General features: G+C 45.8%; 1 protein-coding gene across 5 annotated transcripts in view; it reads right to left on the bottom strand.

The window, feature by feature from the left end:
* NLRC5 (NLR family CARD domain containing 5) overlaps positions 1-19,703 on the bottom strand; it is a 79,658-nt gene extending 59,955 nt beyond the window's left edge. For all 5 annotated transcript variants that reach the window (XM_048816590.2, XM_048816592.2, XM_048816589.2 and 2 more), the window contains exons 1-6: positions 19,540-19,703; positions 18,637-18,931; positions 15,890-15,955; positions 10,760-10,828; positions 5,466-7,221; positions 4,426-4,509 (exon numbers count right to left, since the gene is read on the bottom strand). In XM_048816590.2, coding sequence (XP_048672547.2) covers positions 4,426-4,509; positions 5,466-7,221; positions 10,760-10,828; positions 15,890-15,955; positions 18,637-18,931; positions 19,540-19,545 — 2,276 coding nt within the window. In that variant the 5' untranslated portion in view covers positions 19,546-19,703. The remainder of the gene's footprint in view (positions 1-4,425; positions 4,510-5,465; positions 7,222-10,759; positions 10,829-15,889; positions 15,956-18,636; positions 18,932-19,539) is intronic.
* Between the last annotated feature and the right edge of the window lie 3,905 nt (positions 19,704-23,608).

The following is a 23,608-nucleotide window of genomic DNA, read 5'->3' on the forward strand; positions in this document are numbered from 1 at the left end:
GTCCCCACTCTGCCCGCATGGGTGGAGGTGAAGAGGCATGTGCGAGCAGCTGGCTGGCCGACGGGCAGACGGGCGGGTGAGTGGCCGGCCAGCTGGCTCAGCTGGCTGACCGGCAGGTGGGTTGTGGGGGCCTGAGGGAGGCAGCAAAGCAGCACAAGCGGCAGGCAGGGGGTCCTCGTGGATGGGGCGAAGAGGCACAAATGGCTGGGGGGGGGCCTCGCAGGGCCGGGGACGGAGTCTGGGCGGAGCTTCCAGGGGAGGAGGCTGAGCAAGGGCGGGCCTCAGGGCGGGGCCACCGTCCGGGGGCTCACAGCCTCCCCACATGGAGGAGTCATGCACCGCCGATGCTGGTTCCCCTGCACTGCTGCAGCGCGTGTGGTGAAGACGCTCTGTGCCGATGGGAGAAAGCTCCATCGAGTTAGAAAAACCAGCCCCGCGAGCGGCAGAAGCTACACTGGCGGGAGAAGTTCTCCCGCCAACACTATGCACACTACGCTTATGCCAGCGTGACTTAAGTCGCTTGGGGGGGGTGGAATAATCACACCCCTGAGCAACGTAAGTTGTGGTGACATAAGCGGTAGTGCAGACATAGCCTAAATCTCACCACTTCTTCCTGCATGACATCTCTAAGATCCCATCCTTCCTCTCCATCCACTCAGCTAAAACTCTCGTCCAGGCCCTCGTCATCTCACGTACACTCTTTGGGGCAAGGGCTAGCTCTTTGTTCTGTGTTTGTACAGTGCCTAGCACAATGGATCCCTGATCCAGGTGCTACCAGAATGCAAATGTAGCACTCCTTGCAGGCAAAGCATGGCTCTGCAGCGCCTTGCCTCAGTTTCCCTTCTCACAGGGCCCCTCAAGAACTTCACACAGTTCAAAAGGTAAAAACCAAATTCCCTTGCTGGGGTTCTACTTTATTAAGTCTAAATAAACTTGAAATAAAATCTGCCTAGCATGTAGTTTCTCCCCTCTGATTCAGATGGTAACCCAGACCTCAGCTCAGGGAGGTAAGGGAAAGAATGACAGAGTTCCTAGAAGGATTCCTGAAGAAAGTGACTGCGGAAGAAGCTGCTGGAGATGTTGCTGAGAGCCCAGTCGTAAAAAATGGGGAACTTGATGGAATAATTAAAATGTGTAAAAGGAAAGTCAACTGTATTACTTATTGTAAACTTTAGTGCCCGGGTTTGCCCGTTGTGCAATCCTGTCAGGAAAGAACGAGGTTGCATTCACACTGATTTCTTTTATTTTATGTGATCAAGTGAAGGAGTAAGGCTAATGTTTGCAATTAAGCATGCTTATGCTGTCAAGTTAGTGCTGAAGAGGCATTGAAACCACACAGTGTGTGCATAAGGACACTTGGCCACAGAGTGGAATAATCACAACTGTTCAGCTCAGTCATGCATACCAAGGTCCTACTGTGGTTGTTAAAACAAGGAGAAGAGGCATGGAATATTTATACAGCTGTTCCGGCCTTCTGGAGAACAACAGTTCTTGAAGGGACTTTGCATTGTATAATGGACTGTTAAAACATGTTTAAAGAGCACCAAAGATTACAAAGAGACTTTATATAAATTATATGAACTTTAAACTGGACATTTCAGCAGCTAGCTTGATGTTGATGGAGAAACTGCAAATTAAACAAGCATTAATTGCACAATTGGCCAACGGACGCACCATAAAGGGGTCCACAGAAAGGGTCTTGTGGAGATAAGCTGCTGACAGAGCAGGCCAGCCAGTGTTCAAGGTGTGTCCCAAGATGGGTGTACCAATAGTTATGGCCTAACGTGTCTTACACTAGCTGGTGTGACAAGATGTATTACAGGAAAATCCCAGTCTCAGTTGCAAGAACTCAAAAGCTGATGCCTTGCTCCCTGATGGGATGGTAAGAGAGGATGACTCTCCTTTTGGTTGGATATTTTGAATCTTCAGAAGAAGTCAACATGCCAGAACCTCCAAAAAGAGGAACCAAGTTGGACCAGCCAGGAGAAATAGGATAAAACGACTGGTGTCCTTCAGCACATCATTTCTCAAAAGCTGAAGACACCTGGAAGAGAGAAGACAGTTCCTGGGCCAGCAATCTCGGAGTCCTCCTGGTAACACCAAAGACCTATCTCAGACAGACCACTTTAAAGTCTCTTTCTATTTTCCAGCAGTTCAGGTTGCCTGTTAGCACACTGGGAAAAGACTATAGCTGTATCTATCCTTTACTCAATCTGTGTTTGCATGTCAAGTCCTGCTGTGGACAATTACTGAGCTGAAAGCTGTTTTCTGAGCAAAGACCTAGTGATAAGTAACACAGAGACTTTCTTTGGGAGATGTGATGGGGCGTCTGCCCCACAATGGTGGAGAAAGGGTTAAAAACAGTCTTGGGGAGGCTGTGCAGCAGACAACTAACCAGAGAGGGGCTGCAATGAGCAGCCAACCAGGGCAGAGCAGGCCCATATATAAGGAGAGCTGAAGGGTAGCGGGGCAGTTCCCTCTTGGGAGCCCAGGAAGAAAGGACTGGGTCCCTGAAAGGCTGAGGAAACTGCCAGCACCCTGGACAGAGCAATGCTGGACAGGGAGCTCCAGCCTGACTGGCTGGAAGACTGAAGCCCTGATACAGGGGCAGAGAAGGGGCTAGGGCTAGGGGAAGTGGCCCACAGAAAGGGATGGCAGGGGTTGAAGGAGACGCAATGTGTGGCTGTTGCCTAGAGGGTCCCTGGGTTGGGACCTGGAGTAGGGGGTGGGTCCAGGTCTTCCTCGCCCCCACTTGCAACTGAGGGAAGTGGCCAGTGAAGGGCTGCAGTTTGCCACTGGGGCAAGTGGCTAGAAGCTTGGGCTGCAGTCAGCCACAGAGGTGAGTGGCTGGACAGAGGACTGCTGCCCCCCAGGAAGGAAAAGAGAATAGAATGGGGCTTGGCCGGAGGCCTGTGTCCTGAAGAGGACGCCACAGTCCTTGGGGTGCTGCGGGTCTGGAGCAGAAGTCACGGTGGCGAGACACCACCAGAGGAAGGTGCCCTGCAAAAAGACAGAGCTAATTCCCAGAACAACCAGCAGGAGGCACCATAGTGGTGAGTCCCGCCCTGTTACATGAGACAACCCAAATCAGTCAATTGGTCGCTTCCTGAAACTGAGTACCTAATTAGTAAGGAAGTATACATGCTTGTGTGTGTGTGTTGTCACAGAATTACAGCATGTGTCTTTGTTTTGGACCAGGTTCCAACCAAGACTGTTGTAAAGTAGCTTTAAAACTGAACAAGTTACTGTTGTTAACAAAGATTTCAGAACTGCACGTCTACCATATACCATAGTTAATGGTAGACTGCCTTTGACGTTCTAGGTGTATACAGACATAAAATGAGACCAGGGTTGACCTCTGTTGCATAGACGCTTGCTATGACAATGGAAGGGGTTTTTCCATCACATAATAAATCCATCCCCTCGAGAGAAGGTAGCTAAGTTGATGGAAGAATTCTTTTGTCAACCTAGCAGAGTCTACACTGAGGCTAAGGTCAGCTTGACTATGTCTCTCGGGGGTGTGAATTTTTCACACTTCTGAGTGATGTAGCTATGTCAACCTAAATTTTAGGTGTAGACCAGGCCTAAGTGTGCAAACTTCTTGTACTGGACTCAGTCTATCAAAAATGTAGGGGTTTATTTTAGGTAGTTAGGAGTGTTAGGCAGATCTTGGGGCTAAAATAATTCATTGATAAATAGGTAACAAGGATTTGACTACTACAGGTCCATGGAGACAATGCACCATGAAACCAGTGATACACGTGAGATATATTGATCATATTTTCGTCCTCTGGACAGACGGCTTAAACTGTTGTATAGATTTCCACCACAACTCCAACAACTGCTACCCATCCATTAAACGCTCTCTGGAACACGCTCACACTAGCATCAACCTCTTGGACACCACAGTCAGCTTCAACAGTGGAACCCGACAGACAACCCTAGACAAGTAACCCACGGATCACCACACCTACCTCCATTGACCATCCTTCCTATGCTGTACAGATATTAGGATTGGTCAAAAATTTTCCATAGAAGCATGGTTTTAGGGAGGGGGTGGGGGGGGGTTGGACAAATAATTGGATTTTCAATTTAACTCATTTTTTTGCAGAAAGTGTCTCTGCTTTCCTCAAAAAAATTGATTTTTTTTTTTTTGAAAACCTGAAAACCAAAAAGCTATCTCCTGGCATTTGGTAGCAATGCACAGAAGATACCATATGCAATCACATTTTTCATGGATTTCTATTTTTGTGCAGCACTATAAAATGCAACAGATTATATTTTAGACCACACCAACCAGAGCAAAAGATTTAAAATACATATGACATAAGATGGTGGTACAAAATCCAAAGGGGAACCCATTCCCTATTCCTATTCAGCACTAGAGCAAAGTAAGATGGGTTGACCCTAATATTAAATGCTTACTCTAGTTTCTTCAGACTCTTGATCTTCGGTAAGCTTTTGGAAAGAGCAGCTGCAAATTCATCACCATATTTCCTGCTCCTAAAGCTAAAACAATAAAAAAAAGTGGGCTAAAACATGATAGAAAAAAATAAAGAGTTCTGTTTTGTTCTAACATTATCTACAATCCAGTCACCTTATTGCATCATTTTTATTTCTAAACATATTAGTTCTTTAAATACAATTTCAACATAATCAAATGTACAAAGGGGGAAAGACTTTATTGACTTGGTTACTAAGACACTTCATGCAGTAGCTGTTACTAAACTGTGGAGACAGTATGACTGAGCATTCTGCTAGCCCTATGATAAAGATAAGTAATTCCTTATTTAAGGACATTTTCAGCTCACGGTTATATCAGTGAGCAATGAAAATCTGACTCTTAAGAACTGGAAACAACTAATGGTTCCTGTGTGTAAAGCTATTGAAGTCAATGGAGTTAGACCAGGGATGAATTTTGTCTGAATGCTTTAAAGCTGTTATTGGAGAAACATACCTTTACACTATGGTAAATTAGTAGCACACAGTGACCTGGAATGCACGCAATCTTCAAAGTGAACTTAGCACTCATAAAAGGTATCACATTGACGGCTCTGGAGATTGAAGTGCCTACTTTGCCCCCCTAGCTCCCGACCGGGAGGCTGTCAAGTACCAGCTTTAGAAATGCAATGGTAGTTCACTCTTAATCTTTGAGCTCTCCGCTGAACCTGCCCACTGCAATGGGGCACCTGTCCAGTAGAAACTGGACTGAGATAATAGACTCATTTCGTCTACAATACCTAACGGCAATCAGATGGCAGCAAATTTGAGTAGCTATCAGTGCTGGCTGGCTGTGACCCAGCAACCCAGAGGTGAAATGCTTGGGACTTCATGGCTAGATATCTGAGCCCTTCGATGCTAGGTAATTTAGATACCCATTTCCCATTAATTTTAATGGTAAATGGGCATAGAAATCCCTTCAAAAATCTCAATCTAAATGCACATGTCTTTCATGCATTACTTACCTCAGGTGCTCTATATTTTTACAGCTGGCTAGAACCTCCAAACAATCGAATTCCATGGGGCAGCCTGCAAAATCCAAGTGAGTCAAATCCCGGCCACAGTTAATGATGAAAACCAAAGCTGAAACATCTAGAGGTGTCAATCTAAAGTTTCTAAATTCATATTTGAAATTTAACTGGCTCCCGACATGCTTGGCTAATTCAAGGTCTTGTGTTTCATAGGCGCAATGGCACAGCTCAATTATCTTGGGCCCCGTTAGATGAGTAGCTGCCAGCTTCTTCAATGACTGCAAGATAGCGGCTTGCTTGTCCTGCACCCACGCCTGATTTCGTTCAGCTAGCAGGGTGAGGAACGTCCTACACTCTTTCGACGAGAGGCCTGAGAGAAAGGTGTGAAAATTCTCCATGAATTCGGTCCTGGCTTCATTTTTTAAAGTCCACTTTGACTTCAGAGAGAACTTTTTCTTCAGGTAGTTTCCGTCAACTGCGTTATTTATCATCAGGTTCAGAGCGGCAAAGAATTCTTGAAGACTCAAGTGCACAAAGGCATGGCCAGCCTCTGGGAGGCTGTCACTCCTCTTGACCTCAAAGACAGTCAGCAACCCATGTAGGGAAGCAAACTCTTTCACATGCTCTGGGATATCATCGACATAAAACACAAGCTTCTTCTCTTCCAGGCCTTTCAGTGCAAGGTCACACAGGCCCAAAATGGCTGTCCTGTGGTTATTCAGCTGCGTGTCTTCACTCACAGTGCTCTCTGTCTGCTGCTTACTTATAAAGATGAGGAGCATTTTGATATAAAATTGGGTCATGGTCTGAGGAAGCTCCACCTTTGACAAACGCTTCCTCAGCAAATATTCCAAACAGACGCAGACGATGCAGCACAAGGCAGGGATCAAGCACATGCTCAGAAGCTTGCTGTTGTTTTTCAGGTGAGCAATGGCCTGCTCTTTGAAGGAATGTTGGTGGAAGTAGTGGCTGACATACTCTTCAACCTTCTCGCGGTCAAATCCCCAAATTTCTGCCAGCAGATCTGCTCTGTTTAACAGAAAGTCAGGTAATTTCTTAGGCCGACTGGTGACCAGCACCGTGCACCCAGGGAGAAGTTTTCCAAAGCAGAAATTGGCAAACAGCTCTGATATGGACATAGGCCTGTGGAGGGCAGGGCTTAAACAAGGTGAGGATGGCTGGCTTATGTTCCCCACAAATTCATCCAGCCCATCAAAGATGAACAACACGCGCTGGGCGTTCTCCAGGAGGTGCTGAAATACTGCATCAGGGCAATCTTCTGGCTGAAGGAGCAAGTCAAACAAAAGCTCCTTTAAAGTCAGCTTTCTGCTGATCAGATTCAGCTGCCTAAACTCAAAGAGAAAAGTAAACAGAAATTGATGCAAGGCTCCTTCTGCCCACTTCTGGCAAAGCCTATGCATCAGCATGGTCTTTCCCATCCCCGGTTTGCCAAACAAAAGGATAACCTTGGTGGTACCCAAGCTAACGACACTTTCAAACAGGTCTGAGACTTTCACAGCCGTGTCCACACATTCCTCTGCTTCCTGCATGCCTGCCAAGTCCTCTCTGGGTTTATCTGCTCTCTCCTTTAGTCGGGAAGCTTTACTCTGCCGGATGACTAGGTTGACGAAGGCTTGGCTGAAAGCTGGTGTCTGTACTTGTCCCAGGACAGCTGCTCCTGCTGCTCTCTCATTTCCATACCTTTGGCACATTGAAGCAATGATGAGATGCCGGTACCTTTCAGCTGAATCTGAGAGACACAGAATGACAGAGAGAGTGTGTGTGAGAGTGGTAATGGGAAACAGCTATATCAGCTTCATGAAAAGTGAGACCGTGGAGCTGTGCTTGTTCATATAGGATCTGACCCGTTGCTTAACCACTGAAATAGATCCTGATTTGCATTGGGAGGTTCATGGTATCAAGTACTTCTCCCCCCGCCCGGCAGATCTGTTTGCAAAGTCCATGTGATTCTTTACCTATGTAATTTTTTTTAAAAACTCCATGCTTAAACTTGCATTTAAAACAATAAATCCATACCAGCAGCCCTGCAATCGCAAAGCAGTATATCCAGCCCAGCAACCGTACACTAAGTAATTAGTAAACAAAGCAGCACTTTTGTGCGACCTTGCAATAACAAACCACAGGCATGCACAATTACATAGCGTTATTTGCCAAAGTAGAGTGTCTTCTATCCTCTGCCTCATGGACCTGGTTTTATGGATTCACACTTCTCCCTCACCCAGTATGGGGAGTAAGACAAGCTCACAGCTCAAACAGAAGTTATGGGCTTGATGCAGAAATTACTGGATGAGGCTCTCTGCCCTGTGTTGTGCAGAAGGTCAGACTAGATGATCATAAAGGTTCCATCTGGCCTTAAAATCTATGGATCTATAAAATTAGCCAAGGGTTAGAAAATGTCCCCATTAGGACCCCAGTGGCTGTTTCAGAAATACACAAAATAGCCTTGTCGTCTTCTGAGCAATCTCATCAATTCTCTGTATGAAACTCAGCCCAGTAACACACTGATGAACTCTGAGGAAAGGTGTTCTCTGTTGAGATCCCTCCCAGAGACACTAGACTATTTTTATTTCAAACAAGATCCTAGGATGTTTTGTTAGGCTGCCAAGAACGCAGGAGATAAAGGGCAATGACTACAACCTAATAGGTGTTCACTCCCTCGGGAGAGCAGAGTCCCTTACAGATGGCATCTGCATGTATTTCTCTTTTTTATTATAGATATTGTATGTAGTGATGCCAATAGTTAAGGTTGCCCGACATTTCCCATTATAAGACCCTATTTTCAGTTTCTTCTAACTTTGCCAAACTTTAGGCTGAAATTTCCCATGCTGGGTGTCTGCCTCAGGATGAATCTTTTGAAAAAATTTTAGCTAAAATGGCTCAACCATTTCTGTTTTTAAAAAATCCTTATAACCACATCACTGAGCAGCTGTAGTATAGCCATGCTTTGAAGCAGGGGGACTTGACATTTGACTTTTAGGTGGCCTTTTGCTGTGCCTGTGGAAAATTTGCCCAAATGTGGCCAAGTTATTAGCCTCTGAAAAATCTCAGTTCCCACATGATTAGTAGGACTTTGTTAGCGTTTGGCAGCTAAATTCTCTGAAGGTTACATCTGCACTGAGATGCTCCATCCCCTCACAGCTCCTATCTGTGATCAGCCTGCACATGCGCCATCTGCACAGAGCAACTGAGCATGCTCCCGCCAAGGCTGCAAGGGATGAGCTGGACTTCCTGTGACATTGCTCCTCCTGGTAGCTGATGTAGCGGCAGGCACTGGAATTGAGAGCAGGGAGACTCTGCCTCTCCTGTGTTCTCAGAGCTACCCTTGCTCGTGCCCAGGTAGCATGGAGGAAAAGGAAGACACAACCTGGTTCAAATGCAGAGAGGTGAGGAATGGGGGTTGGGGAAGGATATGAGCTAGAGCCAGAAGGGGAGGAAAGAGGCAGGAGTAGAAAGAGGCAGAAGATGAAGTAGGAGTAGGAGCTGTGGAGGGGTCAGGATAGCTGCAGGGGTGGGACAACAGGTGCAGGAGCAGGGGGGCAGAGGAAGGAGTTGGGGGCAGGAGCTGGGGTGTTGATAGCCAGGTTGGCGGAGGGGCTGGAGAGGGAGCAGAAGGAGACAGGGAGAAATGGGAGGGAGGGAGAAGGGGCAGAAGAGTCCATAACTAGAGTTTACTTGCCTCCAGTAATTGAGGAATTGAATCCATGAGTCCTGAGTCTCAACATTGCCTTGCTGTCTAGCAAATAGGTGTGAAACATACAGGTAAAATGTGTGTCTCCATTCCCCTCTAGGGGAAGGTCCACATAAAAGATAAGTCTTCTACTGCTACCAGCTACTCCATTAGTTTGAATGGTAGAGGACTGTGCTGTGGATCTAAATATCCCAGCCAGGCTGCTGACCAAGATAGAGGATCAGTATGGTTCCACAAGATAGAATTTTGCTGGGTTTTATTTTTTCAATTTTTAAGTTTTTAAAAATCCCTAGAAATTACATTTAAAAAAAACTAAGTTAAAAGAATGTGAAGGTTGCAAAGTCAAGCACGCAAAAGTTAGGCAATGCCAGAATTAGGGTTGCCTGTGCAACCTTAACTCATACCCACCTTGTGCATGTGCATTATGATACAGTCTTTAATTACAGTCATGAATTTGGATCCTGATCTGGGATCAGAGTCCAGCCCCCTCCAAGCTGAGAGTTGCCTAAATCCAACATTTTGCTTTGCACCCATTTCGGTTTCCACACAACTCTCCGAGTTCACAATGTGGTGGGATCAAGGCCTTGTTCTTGACCTCCTAAGACATGCCCCCTCTGAGAACACACTAGTACCTACTGGAAATGCTAGCTAGCTCCCTACAACCCCTGCTCTCTCCAGCCCCTTTGTTGCTTCCTATTGTGCACCAATGTAAGTCAGCTATAATTTGTCCATTAATGTTTTGTGGGTATTGGCTCAGGCCATATGGACAATGTTGGTGTTATTCTGTTCCACCTACAGTTTGTGGAAATGTATTTCCTCCTCAATTTCTCTGGGTTATGAAATCCTACAAGGGCATTTTCAAATGTGCCACACTAGCTCTGAAGGCGTATTGGAGTTTTGTATTAAATGTGCATATTTCCTGAACTGGTTCCCCAGTCTAAAAAAATATTAAAAAATCTTTCATGCATAACAAGTTGCGAGATACCTTCTGGGCACGTAATTCCATCAGAAGGTTTTTATTCTAGATTATTTTAATCCATTTTTTTCCAGAAGGGTTTTTATTGCACCTCTGAGCCAGTTTTTTGCAAACATCTTTGTTCTTTTTAAGATCAGTTGCATGTGAGATAATGCAGCTTCTCAACACAGGCTTCCCATAAGGATGATTTAGTGGTGCTTTTGATTTATTTACTGGCATGCAAGAAAAATAACGGACCCTTGGGTCGGTACTGTATGTGACTCATACAAAGTCAATAACTTGGCATTTCCCCCCAGATGAGCATAGAATCTCAGGCTTGGAAGGGACCTCAGGAGGTCATCTAGTCCCACTCCCTGCTCAAAGCAGGACCAATCCCCGATTTTTGTCCCAGATCCCTAAATGGCCCCTTCAAGGATTGAACTCCCAACCGTGGGTTTAGCAGGCTAATGCTCAAACCACTGAGCTTTCCCTCCCCACAAAGGAGAAAATCCATTATTGCATTGGCTGGGAATCGAACCCAGGTCAACTGCTTGTAAGGCAGCTACGCTCACCACTATACACCAATACAAACATGCTCCTGCATCGTTTGAGAAATCCACCTACCTAATCGTTGCTGTTTAGACTCTTTACCATTGGGATGAGAATTGCTTCCATGACGACGTCTTTCAAGTCCTGAAAGTTGAAAAGCAGCAAACATCTTAATGCAGCATTGTGAGTTTGAGATCACATGGTACATCATCCCGTCAACAACAGCCAGTCCAAACCCTGCAACTGCTGAGGTAAAAGCATGCCTATATGGGGATGGATAATAGAACGTCAACATCACCTGATTTGTGGGGGTAACACTCATTTGTGCTTCATGTATCAGGGAGAGGGTGTAAATTCTGTCACTTTGATCCCACAGTTGACTGGATGCATAAAAATTTCAGTGTAACATTAGAGGCTGTTTGTGGGTTTGAAATATCTTCACTGGCAACACTTTAAATTAAAAGGGGTATTTATAAAAAAAAAGTGTTCAGACTTAGAAAACGGTTGTCTGATGATTTCGACGGATCCTTTCACCATTTGTTAAGACGCACGGTGCTAAGACCCTTTGATCACCAACACATTAACCAGACCGTTCTCCGAGGGACTGTTACGAAGTGCACGGAGACTGCCAATATACATTCTTAGACTCCAAGGCCAGAAGGGTCCATTGTGAGCATCTCGTCTGGCCCCCTATACAACACAGGTAGTAGGAACTTCCCTGAATTAATTCCTGTTTGCACTACAGCAGGTCTTTTAGAAAAACATCCAATCTTGATTTCAGAATTGCCAGTGATCGAGAATCCAAGTGTTGCGAGGGCCAATAGTCCTCATTGTTCCTTATTGATTGTCTGTCTGAATTTGTCTAGCTTCCATTGCCAGCCATTGGATCTTATTTTCTCATTGCCAGCTAGACTGAAGACAATACCAGTCAGCATCATAAGCAGCACCCAGAGTGCACCAGCTGCTTAACAAAACCATTTGCTTGGTTAAAGCGCCTCAAAATTCCTAACTGTAATTTATATCCAGGTTAAAAGCTGGAGGGCTGCCCGGCTAACTGGGGTTTGATCATCTTACACTGGTCCAATTTGGAGCAGAGTGACAGAGGCAGTTTGCCGCACATAGTGGCATGCGAATGGATTTCTACCTGAGCACGGGGGCGTTGGCAGAAGAGAACTCACTGCACAGGTAACACGGAGCCATGAATCGGTACCCCACCAGAGTTCCAAGGATGCCGTGGCTTGGAATGGGGGAGCCTCATTCAGTGGGAGGTCTTGAAAGCCTCCAAAGCTCTTTCTTGGGCTCATTAGAGGTAGCAATTATTTTCATGCAATCTAAGTGCATATTCCAGCCTCCCCACAAAGGCCATTCACCTTTAACAGGCAGACTTGCTCTGGATCAGGGAGAGAGGAGTCCCCCTTATGAGCCGTCTAGTTACAGTAGCGTTTTCAAGTGTCCATTACCATAGTACGGCCAGGCACAGCAGGGGCCGGATTCAGTTTTGCATCTGAATTTTCCTCCCTCCGGCTCTTTTTTTTTTTAAACCCCCTTTCCTAAGCAAGACAGAAACCTAATGAAGACTGAGCCAAACATCCCAACCGATGACATTCATGGGTGTCTAAAATCAGGCAGAATGAGTCCACCCACCAGCGGGGATGTCACCTGGCCTCTTGTGATGGATGTGTGTGCGCAATTCCCCAGTCCCTGACAGAATCGGGTAGCGGAATTTATGAAATCTGGCCTGTTACAATGGAACATGGTTACAGCTCTCTCTCAATCTGCACCCCGCCCCAAAAGCCTTTCCTTAGATTTCTTCCAGGGTCAGACTCTGCACTTCCAGCTGCTTCTTCCAGCTGTCTGTCTCTCTCACAATTTTTGTCTGTTTTCAGTTTCTCTGTGTTCTGCCTTCCCTCCCTTCCGTTCCTGCACACGCCTACTCAAAACAATACTCAGCAAACGCTCCTGGGTGGGTTCACATACTCCTGGTGGTTTAGGTTGGGGTTTATCCTTTACAGTTGTGTTAATTGAAAGATGTGTTCACACCTATCAATCTCAATGAGGTTTTAACTCACTCCATAACAAGGCTTCACCTAGCTCCTAACATTACTGATAAAGGATATCTCTCATTGCTATTAGTTATTTATATTATAGGAGCCCCAATTGGGATCAGGGCCCCCCATGATGCAAGGTGGTGCACACATACATAGTAAGAGGCAGTCCCTGCCCCCAAGAGCTTACAGTCTAAAGAGACCTGAGCTGGGCAGACAAAATTTTAAAGGGCCAGGACTTTGCCATACTGAGATTTTGTAGGTAGAAGTGGATTCAGAGGTATAGGTATTGTAGTCTTAAAAAATCCTCTCAACTGTACATTATATAAGGAAGTAGTCAGAGGTAGTTGTGTAGGATGTGGTTTTGAATACGTAGAAGAGAGCGAGTCTTGCGGATTCAAGACTGCAGTAATAGATCCAAACGCTGCACACTGTACCACAGAAAACAGCCCACAATGTCCTTAACCTTTCCATAACCACACTGTAATTTAGGCATCTTGGTCCCAATTTGCAGTCATGTTTGCGCACACACAAACGCAGGCCAATTTTATGCAGGTGCTTGCTCCACGTGCACGCACAGTTCTGGGGATACGAGGACTGCATGGCTATCTAGCTGTGTGTGTGTAAACCCTCAAGTGCAAAACGTAGGTGTGCGTTGCACATGCACAAATGATAAGACATCAGGGCCACTGGCAATAGTGACTCAGAGCCACATGCTGCCTGGCACCCTGCAGGAGCTACGTGTTCCTACGAATTTGAACCTCAGGTTACGTCTACACTAGAAACACTGCAGCGGCACAGTTGCTGGGGCTCTTCCGGCACTGTAGTAAACCCACCTCTCCGAGAGGTGGTTGCTAAGTCGACAGAAAACTTCTTCCATGTGAATTGTTCACACCCCTGAGCTACATCGCTGGGTTGACCTAATTTTCCAGTCCTTAGGGTATGTCTCCACTACAGTGCCTCTCCCAGCACAGCTGCGTAATGTAGTGTAGCCCAGAGTGCAGATGCAGCCTATGTTGACGGAAGGGCTTTTCCCATCCATGTAGGAACACCACTTCCCCAGTGTAGCTGCATCTGGACTGGGGAATAGATCGGCAAAACTGTGCTACTCAGTGGTGTGGGTTTTTTCACACGCACGGCCAATGTAGCTGTGTCAGCCTAACTTTTAAGTGTAGACCAAACCTTAGCCAGTCTCTAAATTCACAGACCGAAGTACGCCTGGCTGGAGCCCAAAGCAGGAGTCACTGTATGAAGCAAAGGCTCTGAACCGGGAGTAGGCCTGGCTTTGGCAGAACAGCAATGCGCCAGGTGTCAGCGAACCAAGTCAGCGCATCCCTGACTGGACAAAAACACACGGATCTCTCAGGTAACTGTGTAAACACATTCTTAAGGGATGGTACAAGAACACATCGACCCCTCGTAAGATAAGGAGGGGATGACAGGATAATGGATGAGGATGTTCTAACTAGCAGGTACAAGGGCGGTAAGTAACATCCGGAGTGTAATACGTAACTTGTTTGTATCCATGTATAAAAGGAGAAGTCCTACGGGGGGCATTGCTGTCCTGCCTAGGGGACAGCATCCTGGTGTGCCGATTAGCCCGGTGCCATTGTTGCGGGCACACATGTGTGAGTGTACATGTAACCATTGAGCCAAGGCACTAGGCCTGTGCTTTGCTGACAATAAACCTGGCCAAGTGCCTTCGCCACCGAAAACAGCCAGTGGTCTTTCTTGACAAATAACACTGAGGTCTCCTGAAGGGGTAAGCGGCATTAGCTGCCAGTGCAGCTGGCATCGGAGCACCGAGCACAGGAGCACGGAGTAGCTGTAACAAGTTAGCAGCCCTCACCACTCTCCTCAGCACTTAACAACACTAATGGGAACTTCCTAGGCAAATGGAGAGCACGGCGGCCTTCTGCTCAATTATTTCTCTACCATGCAAAATCACACTTGGCCACTGACTTTCAGCCTGTCCCTGTCCAAGCACAGAGCCCTACACAGCAATCAGCTTGCACTGTTCTCAGACACTCATTGACACCCCAGGTTTCAAAAATTCAGCTATACGTGCTCTGTTTGCAGATTTTTTCACATTGCAGAGCACAGAATACAAAGGGTTCGTTTCAGCGTTTTTATTTCTAGTTACCTACACCTTTGAGGCGGATGCAGCAGTAAGGTGAGAGCTTTCTATATAAAAGCTAACCAACACCCAGCAAGCTTCTTCTGTCACTGCTGGCTTGTGGGACAGTTGCCTCCCAGCTCAGGAAGTGATCGTGCTGTGGCAATATTTACCACAGCCTTTCTCCATCTGCTGTAATTCTCTTCAGGCGGGTGGGCGGGGAGGTATGCCAGTGGTTTGATTTTTAGAAACCAAACACCATTCGAATGAGAGGCACCCACTGAGATTCTTTAGCGGTGTAACAGCCATCTAATAATACACAAGGCTTGGCACGCGGATGGCCGTTACATGGCTTCCACGAACCGCATGGTGGGGGTCATGTGTAACTGGGGTGTGTGGAGGAGTCTGAGCCTTTCCTGATACGTTGGATTAAAGGCCTTGCACTGACCTTTGGACCACAATCCGTAGTCAGGAAACCAGGCAGCCAAGCATTAAGCATCACTAAATCAGCATAAAACCAAATGAGTTTCCTCAAACTAACCCTCAGTGAGGCCAGTCATTCAAATGTAGTGAATTAGCCAAAGGGGGTCATGTTATAATGCACTGGGGCTAGGAGCTTCTTTAGACTGGAAGAACAAATCAGTAGACCACTGGTGAATTCAGGGCTTATTGGGTTTTTCTGAAACACGAAGAGGGAAATCAAAACCTTGGCAAATAGCTGCAACGTGTAGAGAATGAGAGAACACGGTACAAGCGGGTTCCCTCACAGTGCGTTTCTGTCTGGGCTCAGTTTGTGGCCTACTCTATGGTGGTTCCGACTATTGCAATGTCCTGGTCTTTGGCTCCACCCCCAAGTAGGGGTTCCCACCCTCCAGGGTTGTCCTGGAGTCTCCAGGAATTAAAGATTATGTCATGTGATGAAACCTCCAGGAATACGTCCTACCAAAATTGGCAACCCTACCCCCAAGACAGCTACCTCTCAGAGAGCTGGGAAGCTCCTAGAACGTTATCCCCTTGCATTCATGCCATAGATACCAGGCTTACCTCCAGGTTGAGAAGGAGACTGAGTACTTGCTCCTGCAAAGGCTTCTTGTTCCTGGTTTAAATTACCTACAATTATTAATTTAAAATAAAATTAGGATATTGCCAGTGCCTCCCTATAACATGCTCCAAATGGGTTAGGCTCACCTGTTTGTGGCATTACCAGCCTGACAAAACCAAAGGTATGCAACATGCAAACACACACACACAGTGCTGCAGAGGAAACCCCGGTACAATGTCTGACTAGTGTCTAATAGTCTGCTGTGTTGCAAACAGGCATGGGGCACTGTGTCCCTCCTCATATGTGCCCTGACTCACAGTTAATCTTTTGCTCCCAGAGAGGTGTGAAGCTTCAACTTTTACACAATGCAGTTTGCTCTGATGGGACTCACAATATTTGCAGTACTAAACCTGCCTCAGCCTAAATTTGACCCACACTCTCATTTGTTAGGTAACCTGATTACTCCTGCATCACCTGGTTTCTGCATCACTCCAGAGTGGAAGCCTGGAGATTCCGGGCTGATGTTAAATTTTCAGTTTGCCATGGATTTTTGTATTGATGATACATTAATGATTAATGCATCATAGCTGTCAAGGAAAAGGCAGACGTTTCAGCAGCTGGTGGAGAATAGTTCAGGTTTTTGTTATCCAGGAATGTGTGGGAAATGTTTTTGGCTTGTGAGATAAGCACAACTGCTAAGCTAAATAGTTAACAATACAGAACTTATTAGGTACCAGAGTAAACACCCCAAAGAAATAAACAGGTGTTTTATTTCACAGCTGTTGCTTTAGGCTGCCTGCCTGCAGATTCAGACAGACGTCACTACACTGGTTTGTACATGGCTTCCATTTGGCAGTTTCTCTTCACAATCAGAACAACAAAACATTTTCCTTTTGAAATGAAAAAGACTCTGGAGCAAAATTCTGTGGCAAGGAGAGGAGCTGGTGAAACTTCTGCAGAATCACAGACCCAGTTCAGGGTAAATGTTGATCACTGTATCATTAGTGATAAGTGAACCTCCAAAGGTCTGGAGCTTTGGTCTGAATAAAGCTCAGCATTTATCAGAGAATCTTTGGTCTAAAAAACATTAAACTCCCAAGAACAGACTCTTTCTCCTGTCATTTCCAGCATTTGTTATTTCTGCTCAAGCTGGAAGTACAATGAGATCAGTTCAGTATTATGGTATTTCCATTTCCAGGGCCCAGCTGAAAGCAGGAAGCAGAGAGATGCATGTAGAAAGTCCCTGCGTTGTACTTGCCTGGTACCAAAAACCATGAACAATGACTATTTTAAATGATTACTTAATATTTGTATTACAGTAGTACTCAGAGGCGCCCATCACAATAATTGTATTAGACACTGTGAAATTAGGGTGACCAGACAGCAAGTGTGAAAAATGGGGACAGAGGATGGCAGGTCATAGGTGCCTATATAAGACAAACCCCTGAATATCGGGACTGTCCCTATAAAATCGGGACATCTGGCCACCCTATGTGAAATAAACACATGAAGCCACAACTCCTGATCTAGAGATTTTACAACCTAAGAAACTTTAAAAAAACACCCCCACTAAACTCTGAGGCTAAACCTTGTTTTAGCTTGAACTCTGGATCAAAGAAAGTACAGGACAGTTCTTTTTAGCTTGTGGCTGGATTTAACCTTGTTCCCCTTTCCTTTTCTGTGTGGGTTGCTCCTGGTGCACTTGGCTATTCATGGAGGCAAACAGGGTTAATGTGCAATAACAAGACTGCCTGCATGACCAGTCTGCTTAGATGAGCCGTCAGTTATTTGCATAACCTCCTGCTAAGCAGGAAGCTGAGGGCTGAGGATATCCAACTGCTAAATAGAGAAGATACCCTCGGTGAAATCCTCGATCTACTGAAGTCGATGGGGCTCAAGATTTTACCCAATGTGTCAGGAACTATTAAATAAGAGTTTGGTGTCTGTAACACTCTGTGCGGTGGAATTCATTGTCAATGACGACAGCGTACGTGGAGGAAAGCCACCTCCCGTATTCCACTGTATGGATCAGACTGGGAAGACATTTCTTTTGATGTTTGCAAAGGAAGAAAACCACCTCACGACCTTTGGAGGGCTATAAAGTCATAAAGATTGTGGGATAAATTGTTCCAGCGGGTGGGACATTCAATTATAATGATTTAAACAACAATATTAATATAATTATGCATGTGAAATAAAATGACTGATGTATATATTATAATCACTCTTTGTCCTCTCACCAAAGCTCTCAGGATCCTTATGGGGCAGAACACATTGTCATACCAGAGTCCCAATTTGGACTAGTCAATGCCCTGAGTCCTTCCAAAGCGATTTTGCCTCTGTGCACATTTCCAGTTTGGGAACTGGATGTTCTGATCATTCAGAGACAGGCCCTGATCCTGGAAGGTATTGAACACCCTCAACTCCCAGTTAGGTCAACAGGAATTGAGAGCGCTCGGTATCTTGCAGGATCAGGGCCAGAACGAGCAAAGTGGACACGGTCCAAACTGATCCATTTACTGTATTTCCATCCTAAAACATCCACTCCCATAATGCAAAATTCACTCCTGCCATTGCTCTGTCGAAGCCACTGGGCTGCACCAGGGACAAAGTTCGCCCATCAGCTGTACTACTAGGAGTGGTGATGCTAGGGATCAAGGTTCTGGCTTCTTGTTTGGGAAGGAGCCAGTGGGGACTGTGTTTCAGTGTGAATTGCTACTGATCAACCCCCCAGCTCTTTCTCCTTTACCTTCTCCTGAGGCACTCATGAGTTGTATCTCCAGGTCCATGGGGAGGTTGCCTTCCATGCAGACGCACTGGATAAACTGCTTCCAAATGATCGGCCCTGCATTCTCAAGTGTGTCAAGGAGCAACAAGACCTTTTTTTTGCGGTCAGTGATTCCATCCACGTGGCTCAGGTCCATGTGAGGGAGGAAACGTTTGGCTTTCATAAGCAGCCACTCAGGGGTATGACTCAGGGACTCCACCAGCTGTGGCTGAGCGTTTGCTATGGCCCTCTGGAGATCCATATCCTCCATCTTGGGCTGGAGGGAAGAAACTGGATAGGTTAGCAGTGGAATTGGGAATAATGGAAACCTGCTTTCACCCTAAGACTTCCAAATCACTACTGCCTACTGTTTGGTTAGGCTGCTTATACAAAACCCCATCTCTATTGTTCCCTTGCCCATCCATCCCCAGCCAATTGTCTGTTTCATTCACCTGCTGTGTTATTGTCAGAACCCTAGACTGGGAGCTCTTTGGGGCAGGGACTCTTTTTGGAGTGTGTGTTTGTACAATGCCTAGCACAATGGCAAGCCAATCCTCGTTTTGGGGGGCTCGGGGGCTTCTGCGCTAGAAATAAATAACAGAAGCAGAGTTATGTACAACTTCATCATCAATAACTTCACTGATAGGGCAAGTTGGGTCATAGTTCACACAGTGTCATAAAACAGAGCGGCTGGGAGGCTCTGGACTCCAGGAGTGGGGTTATATTTGCCTATTTGGGGGACTGATGCAGCCACTTTTAGTCACGCGCCATTGACGTCAGTGGGAATTGTGACACGTTCATGGCCCATTTGGCAACACAAAACCTGCCATGTCCATGTTCTACTCTCACAATCTTTTCTGCCCTACCCAACTGAAGATCTCCTACCTGCATCCTGAGACGGTCACTTTCTTTCTAGACATTTACATTTTCAAATGTAACTGTGGATTCTCCTCCATTTCCTGTAGAATTACCGGCCCCCGTAGACATCACACTTTCAATAGACATCGGTTCTTGGATGCATGTTTTGAGCATGTAAGTGGATGATTTGTCCTGTGCAGCCTCCTACGGGGAAAGAAGCGGACTGTTAACAGAGCAGGATATAAATACGCACGAACAAATACAAAATGACATATGCAATTACCAGCGTTTTGATTTAGGAGCTCTGTCTAGGAGAGCAGTAGGGGACTGGGACTAGTACTGGGCTACAGGGCCTTTCATCTCCAGGTGAACAGTTCAAATCCTGCCCACGTGAGTGGTGATCAAAGTGTTTTGCCCTGTGAGGACTGGGCTGGAAGAAATGAGTTGGTAGACTCAATCTAGCTCCTTACACATCGGGTTTCATGTCCGTGTGCGTGAGACAGTTTTATCTCGAGATTAGAAGAGGGCAGCACTGGATTCTATTTTCAGCTCTGTCACTGTGTGACCTTCCGCAAGACACTTTGTCTTTTTGTACCTCCATTCCCACGTGGAGATCACAGCAGCCGAGGTGCTCTGAGGCCTAGTTCACGCCTGGATGGTGCTTTCAGAGGCGCAGTGCTACAGAACTGCGAAGCTCTAGTAAAGCCACCAGCCCACCACAACTGGCTTGTGGGTTATTTTGGCAGGGAGGCTAAGAAAGGAAGGGGCCATGGAGACTGAATTACCTTCTATCCCCTGTTGGGGGCGGGGGCATCCCTCCAAGCCCAGGGCTGAAACATACTGATGGTGGCTCAGAGTGGGGAAACTCATACTGTTACTCTGATACCCTTCACTAACATTATTTAATCTATTTTAGGGCTTAATATTGGCCCCCATCTCTGTCAGATCTGAGACTTCCCCAGGTAGGCTCCCTATACTTTGGATTGGTCTCCTAGGCTACTCATCTAACATCTTTCACCATCGGTCATTTCACTTGCCAACTAAAAAGATGAGACTGGATGAGTCCCAGCAACAGCCTGAGTGTGCATTTTGTGCAAGCCAGGGAATATTCCATTGCAGAATTTGTTCTGTGCAATTCTGGGAGCATAAAGATGATGGGAGAAGACGTGAGTGAGTTTGCGGATCATGGTATAGACTAAGCGCCTGATCCAAAGCTCATTGAAATCAATGGAACGACACCCCTCAACATCAGGGGGCTTAGGGATCAGCCTTACAACACTGCCTCTATTTCACAGATGATGTGCATTTGTTGGCACAATCGGATTCGGATCTCAACAGCTGGAAATGCAGGGTAAAGCGTTACTATTAACTCACTGATACAGAGTTCAGAGGTGTGCAAGTGTCAGGAGTGTTAAGCTCTAGATGAGAGATGTTGATGTAGTTTGGAGTAAAACGAAAGTGAAAATACACAGACCTTAACTCCCCCGCACACAAAACAAAACAAGCCAAACTGACCCCGGAATCAAGGGAGTTCCAGCACGGAGGTATTTGACTCTGCATGTGTGAGTGCGTGTCTGTGTGTAGAAATGAACCAAAACAGCAAAGTAGCATCTGTCAATTTTAGGTTGCCATGAACTACCAATAGTGTGAGACACGGTCAGGTGACAGGATCCATTTCTCGGAGTTGTTTTTTGCTTTCTTGATCTCAAATAGTCGTCTCCTTCTAGCCAGTATCAGGCATTCGTAGCCTTTCCCCCCCAGCCTCTGCCCCCACTATCAGAAGTGCTTTTATAACAAAAAAACAACTGCAGTAACAAGAATCTGACAGAGCAAGAGGGGGTGCTGTTCTGCAAAAACCACCTTCCAATCCGGCCATTACTGACCGGCTACGCCCTCGTTCCTGAGTTTGCATTAGACCCCAGCTGAGTAGCCTAAGACCCAGCAACTTGTCCCCCTGTTTGCTGCCCTCCAGTTCCCAGGCGAGTCACGGACGAAGGCCGGGGTTTGACATGGAGCTGGGGAAACAATCCAAACCAGAAACTCAAAAGTGAAAGAAGGCTGATGGCTGGGCAGGCTGAGAGGGACCCTTGCTGACCCTACAGGGCAACCTGGGTGGCTGAGCATTGCTTACTACTGCAGGCCAAATTCTCTGGCTTGGAAAGGACCACTCCCCCTTCCCCTCTCTCTATGATTAAAAGCATACCCCACAACACCAAATATGGGGAGAAAGGAAGCAGCCCCATCCTCAGGAATCCAGAGGAAAAATAGCTGAGGAAATCTGTTGTCAAGCTAAAGCCAGAGAGGCACAAACCTTCCCCACTGCAGATTGCCCCCGAGAGGGTCAATCCGGACACACACACACACACACACACACACACACACACACGATTTGCTGCTTGGCTTGTACTGAGCATGCTCACATGGACTGAGCATGCTCAATAACACTGCTGAAGCTGGATGCCCTCACTCGGCCCCCCTCCCCATCGGCAAGCATGGGGTCGCCTTTGTTGCCACCCTCTCCACAATGTCTCTTAGAACAAAATCTCCACCCCTCCCTTCCCGGTACACTGATGGGAACAGGATTGATCGGTAACATTCATTTATTTGTAAAGACTTTGAATCTCAAGATAAATTGACTGATCTCTGAAGGTCTTGTTACCAGGCCAAGTGGGGTTCGCCATCACAATTCATCTTGATGCAACAGCTTAATTGGTTAATTTGTCCTCCCAACTGTACTGAACTTTTTCATTCCTCCCAAACTCTCGCAACTTTCTTAACTGCTTTGGATACTTTAGTAGGCAAACTCTTAATAACAGTCCTTACCTTCTATGCACACTCATTATGCCAGCATTCACAGGGCTGCTGTAGTTAAGAGTCTATCAGCATTCCCATTCTAAATCCAGTTTTTAGGGTGTATAACTTGGGAATGAACCTTTGTTCTGTGTTGAAATAAGAACATAGGAACGGCCACAGTGGGTCAGACCAAAGGTCCATCTAGCCCAGTATCCTGTCTTCCAACAGTGGAACAATACCAAGTGCCCCAGAGGGAATGAACAGAACAGGGAATCATCAAATGTGTCATGAAAACATGCTGGCCAAAGAGCAAATAAATATAAACCCACCAATGCCTCTCCAATAGTCCTTAGCAATAGAGCGTCTCAAAAATTTTCCGATGGAATTGTTTCCCATCAGCCAATGTCTTTTTGTCTAAATTGAACCTTTCCATGGGAATGTGTCAATTTCAACAACAACACTTTGAAACTAAGCATCAAAAACGTTTTGACCTTATCAGAATGGAACGCTTTGATGTTTCATTTCAAGATTACTTTTCATTATGGAATTTATTTTATGTTATAAATCATGAGGTAACATACAATTTTAAAAGACATCGGAACAAAATATCAGACCAAACTATTTTAATGCTATCAACAAGGAAAATGTTTTGATTGACCCAAATGATTTTTTTAAATTTCATTTTTGAGGAAACTTTGATATTTTTATTTAAGTTCCGATTTGGAATGAATTCCCATAACGGAAATTTTAAGTTTTGGCCGGCTCTCCTTATCAATCTTTGGGACACAATTATTTAAGTTTTCTACTGCTGAGCAATTAAATTATTTTACAATATAAGTGAGTGACCTTTCCTCACCTTTGATATACAGGGACTACTTACATAAGCAAGGACTATTCATGCAGATAAGAGCTTGCAGGATTGGACCATAATACCACAGAACATGGTGCGGGTACTAATGGAAGGTCATTAGTCCAGAATGTCAACTCTTGTAAATAGGAGGAAAATTGTACACGAAGAAGGGAACAATGTGTGACTACAGCTTAAAGTACACAAGATATTTTAATCCTCTTCTCCATATACACCACTGCAAAATAAATGCCCAACGCAACCCAACGGGTAGTGAGGGCCAAAGATCTACGTCCTGGCTCCGAACTAGGCAGAGGGACCTTTTCAGCCAAATGGAAACATTTTGATTTCTATCACAGCCTTTGTAACGCTTGAGCAGCAAACCGATCAAAACATCAGTTGAAAAAGCCAGCATTCATGCTGCTTGCCACCCCCAGCATGAAACATAAAACCAAA

The sequence above is a fragment of the Caretta caretta genome, chromosome 12, assembly GCF_965140235.1.
Source record: "Caretta caretta isolate rCarCar2 chromosome 12, rCarCar1.hap1, whole genome shotgun sequence".
NCBI lineage: Eukaryota > Metazoa > Chordata > Testudines > Cheloniidae > Caretta > Caretta caretta.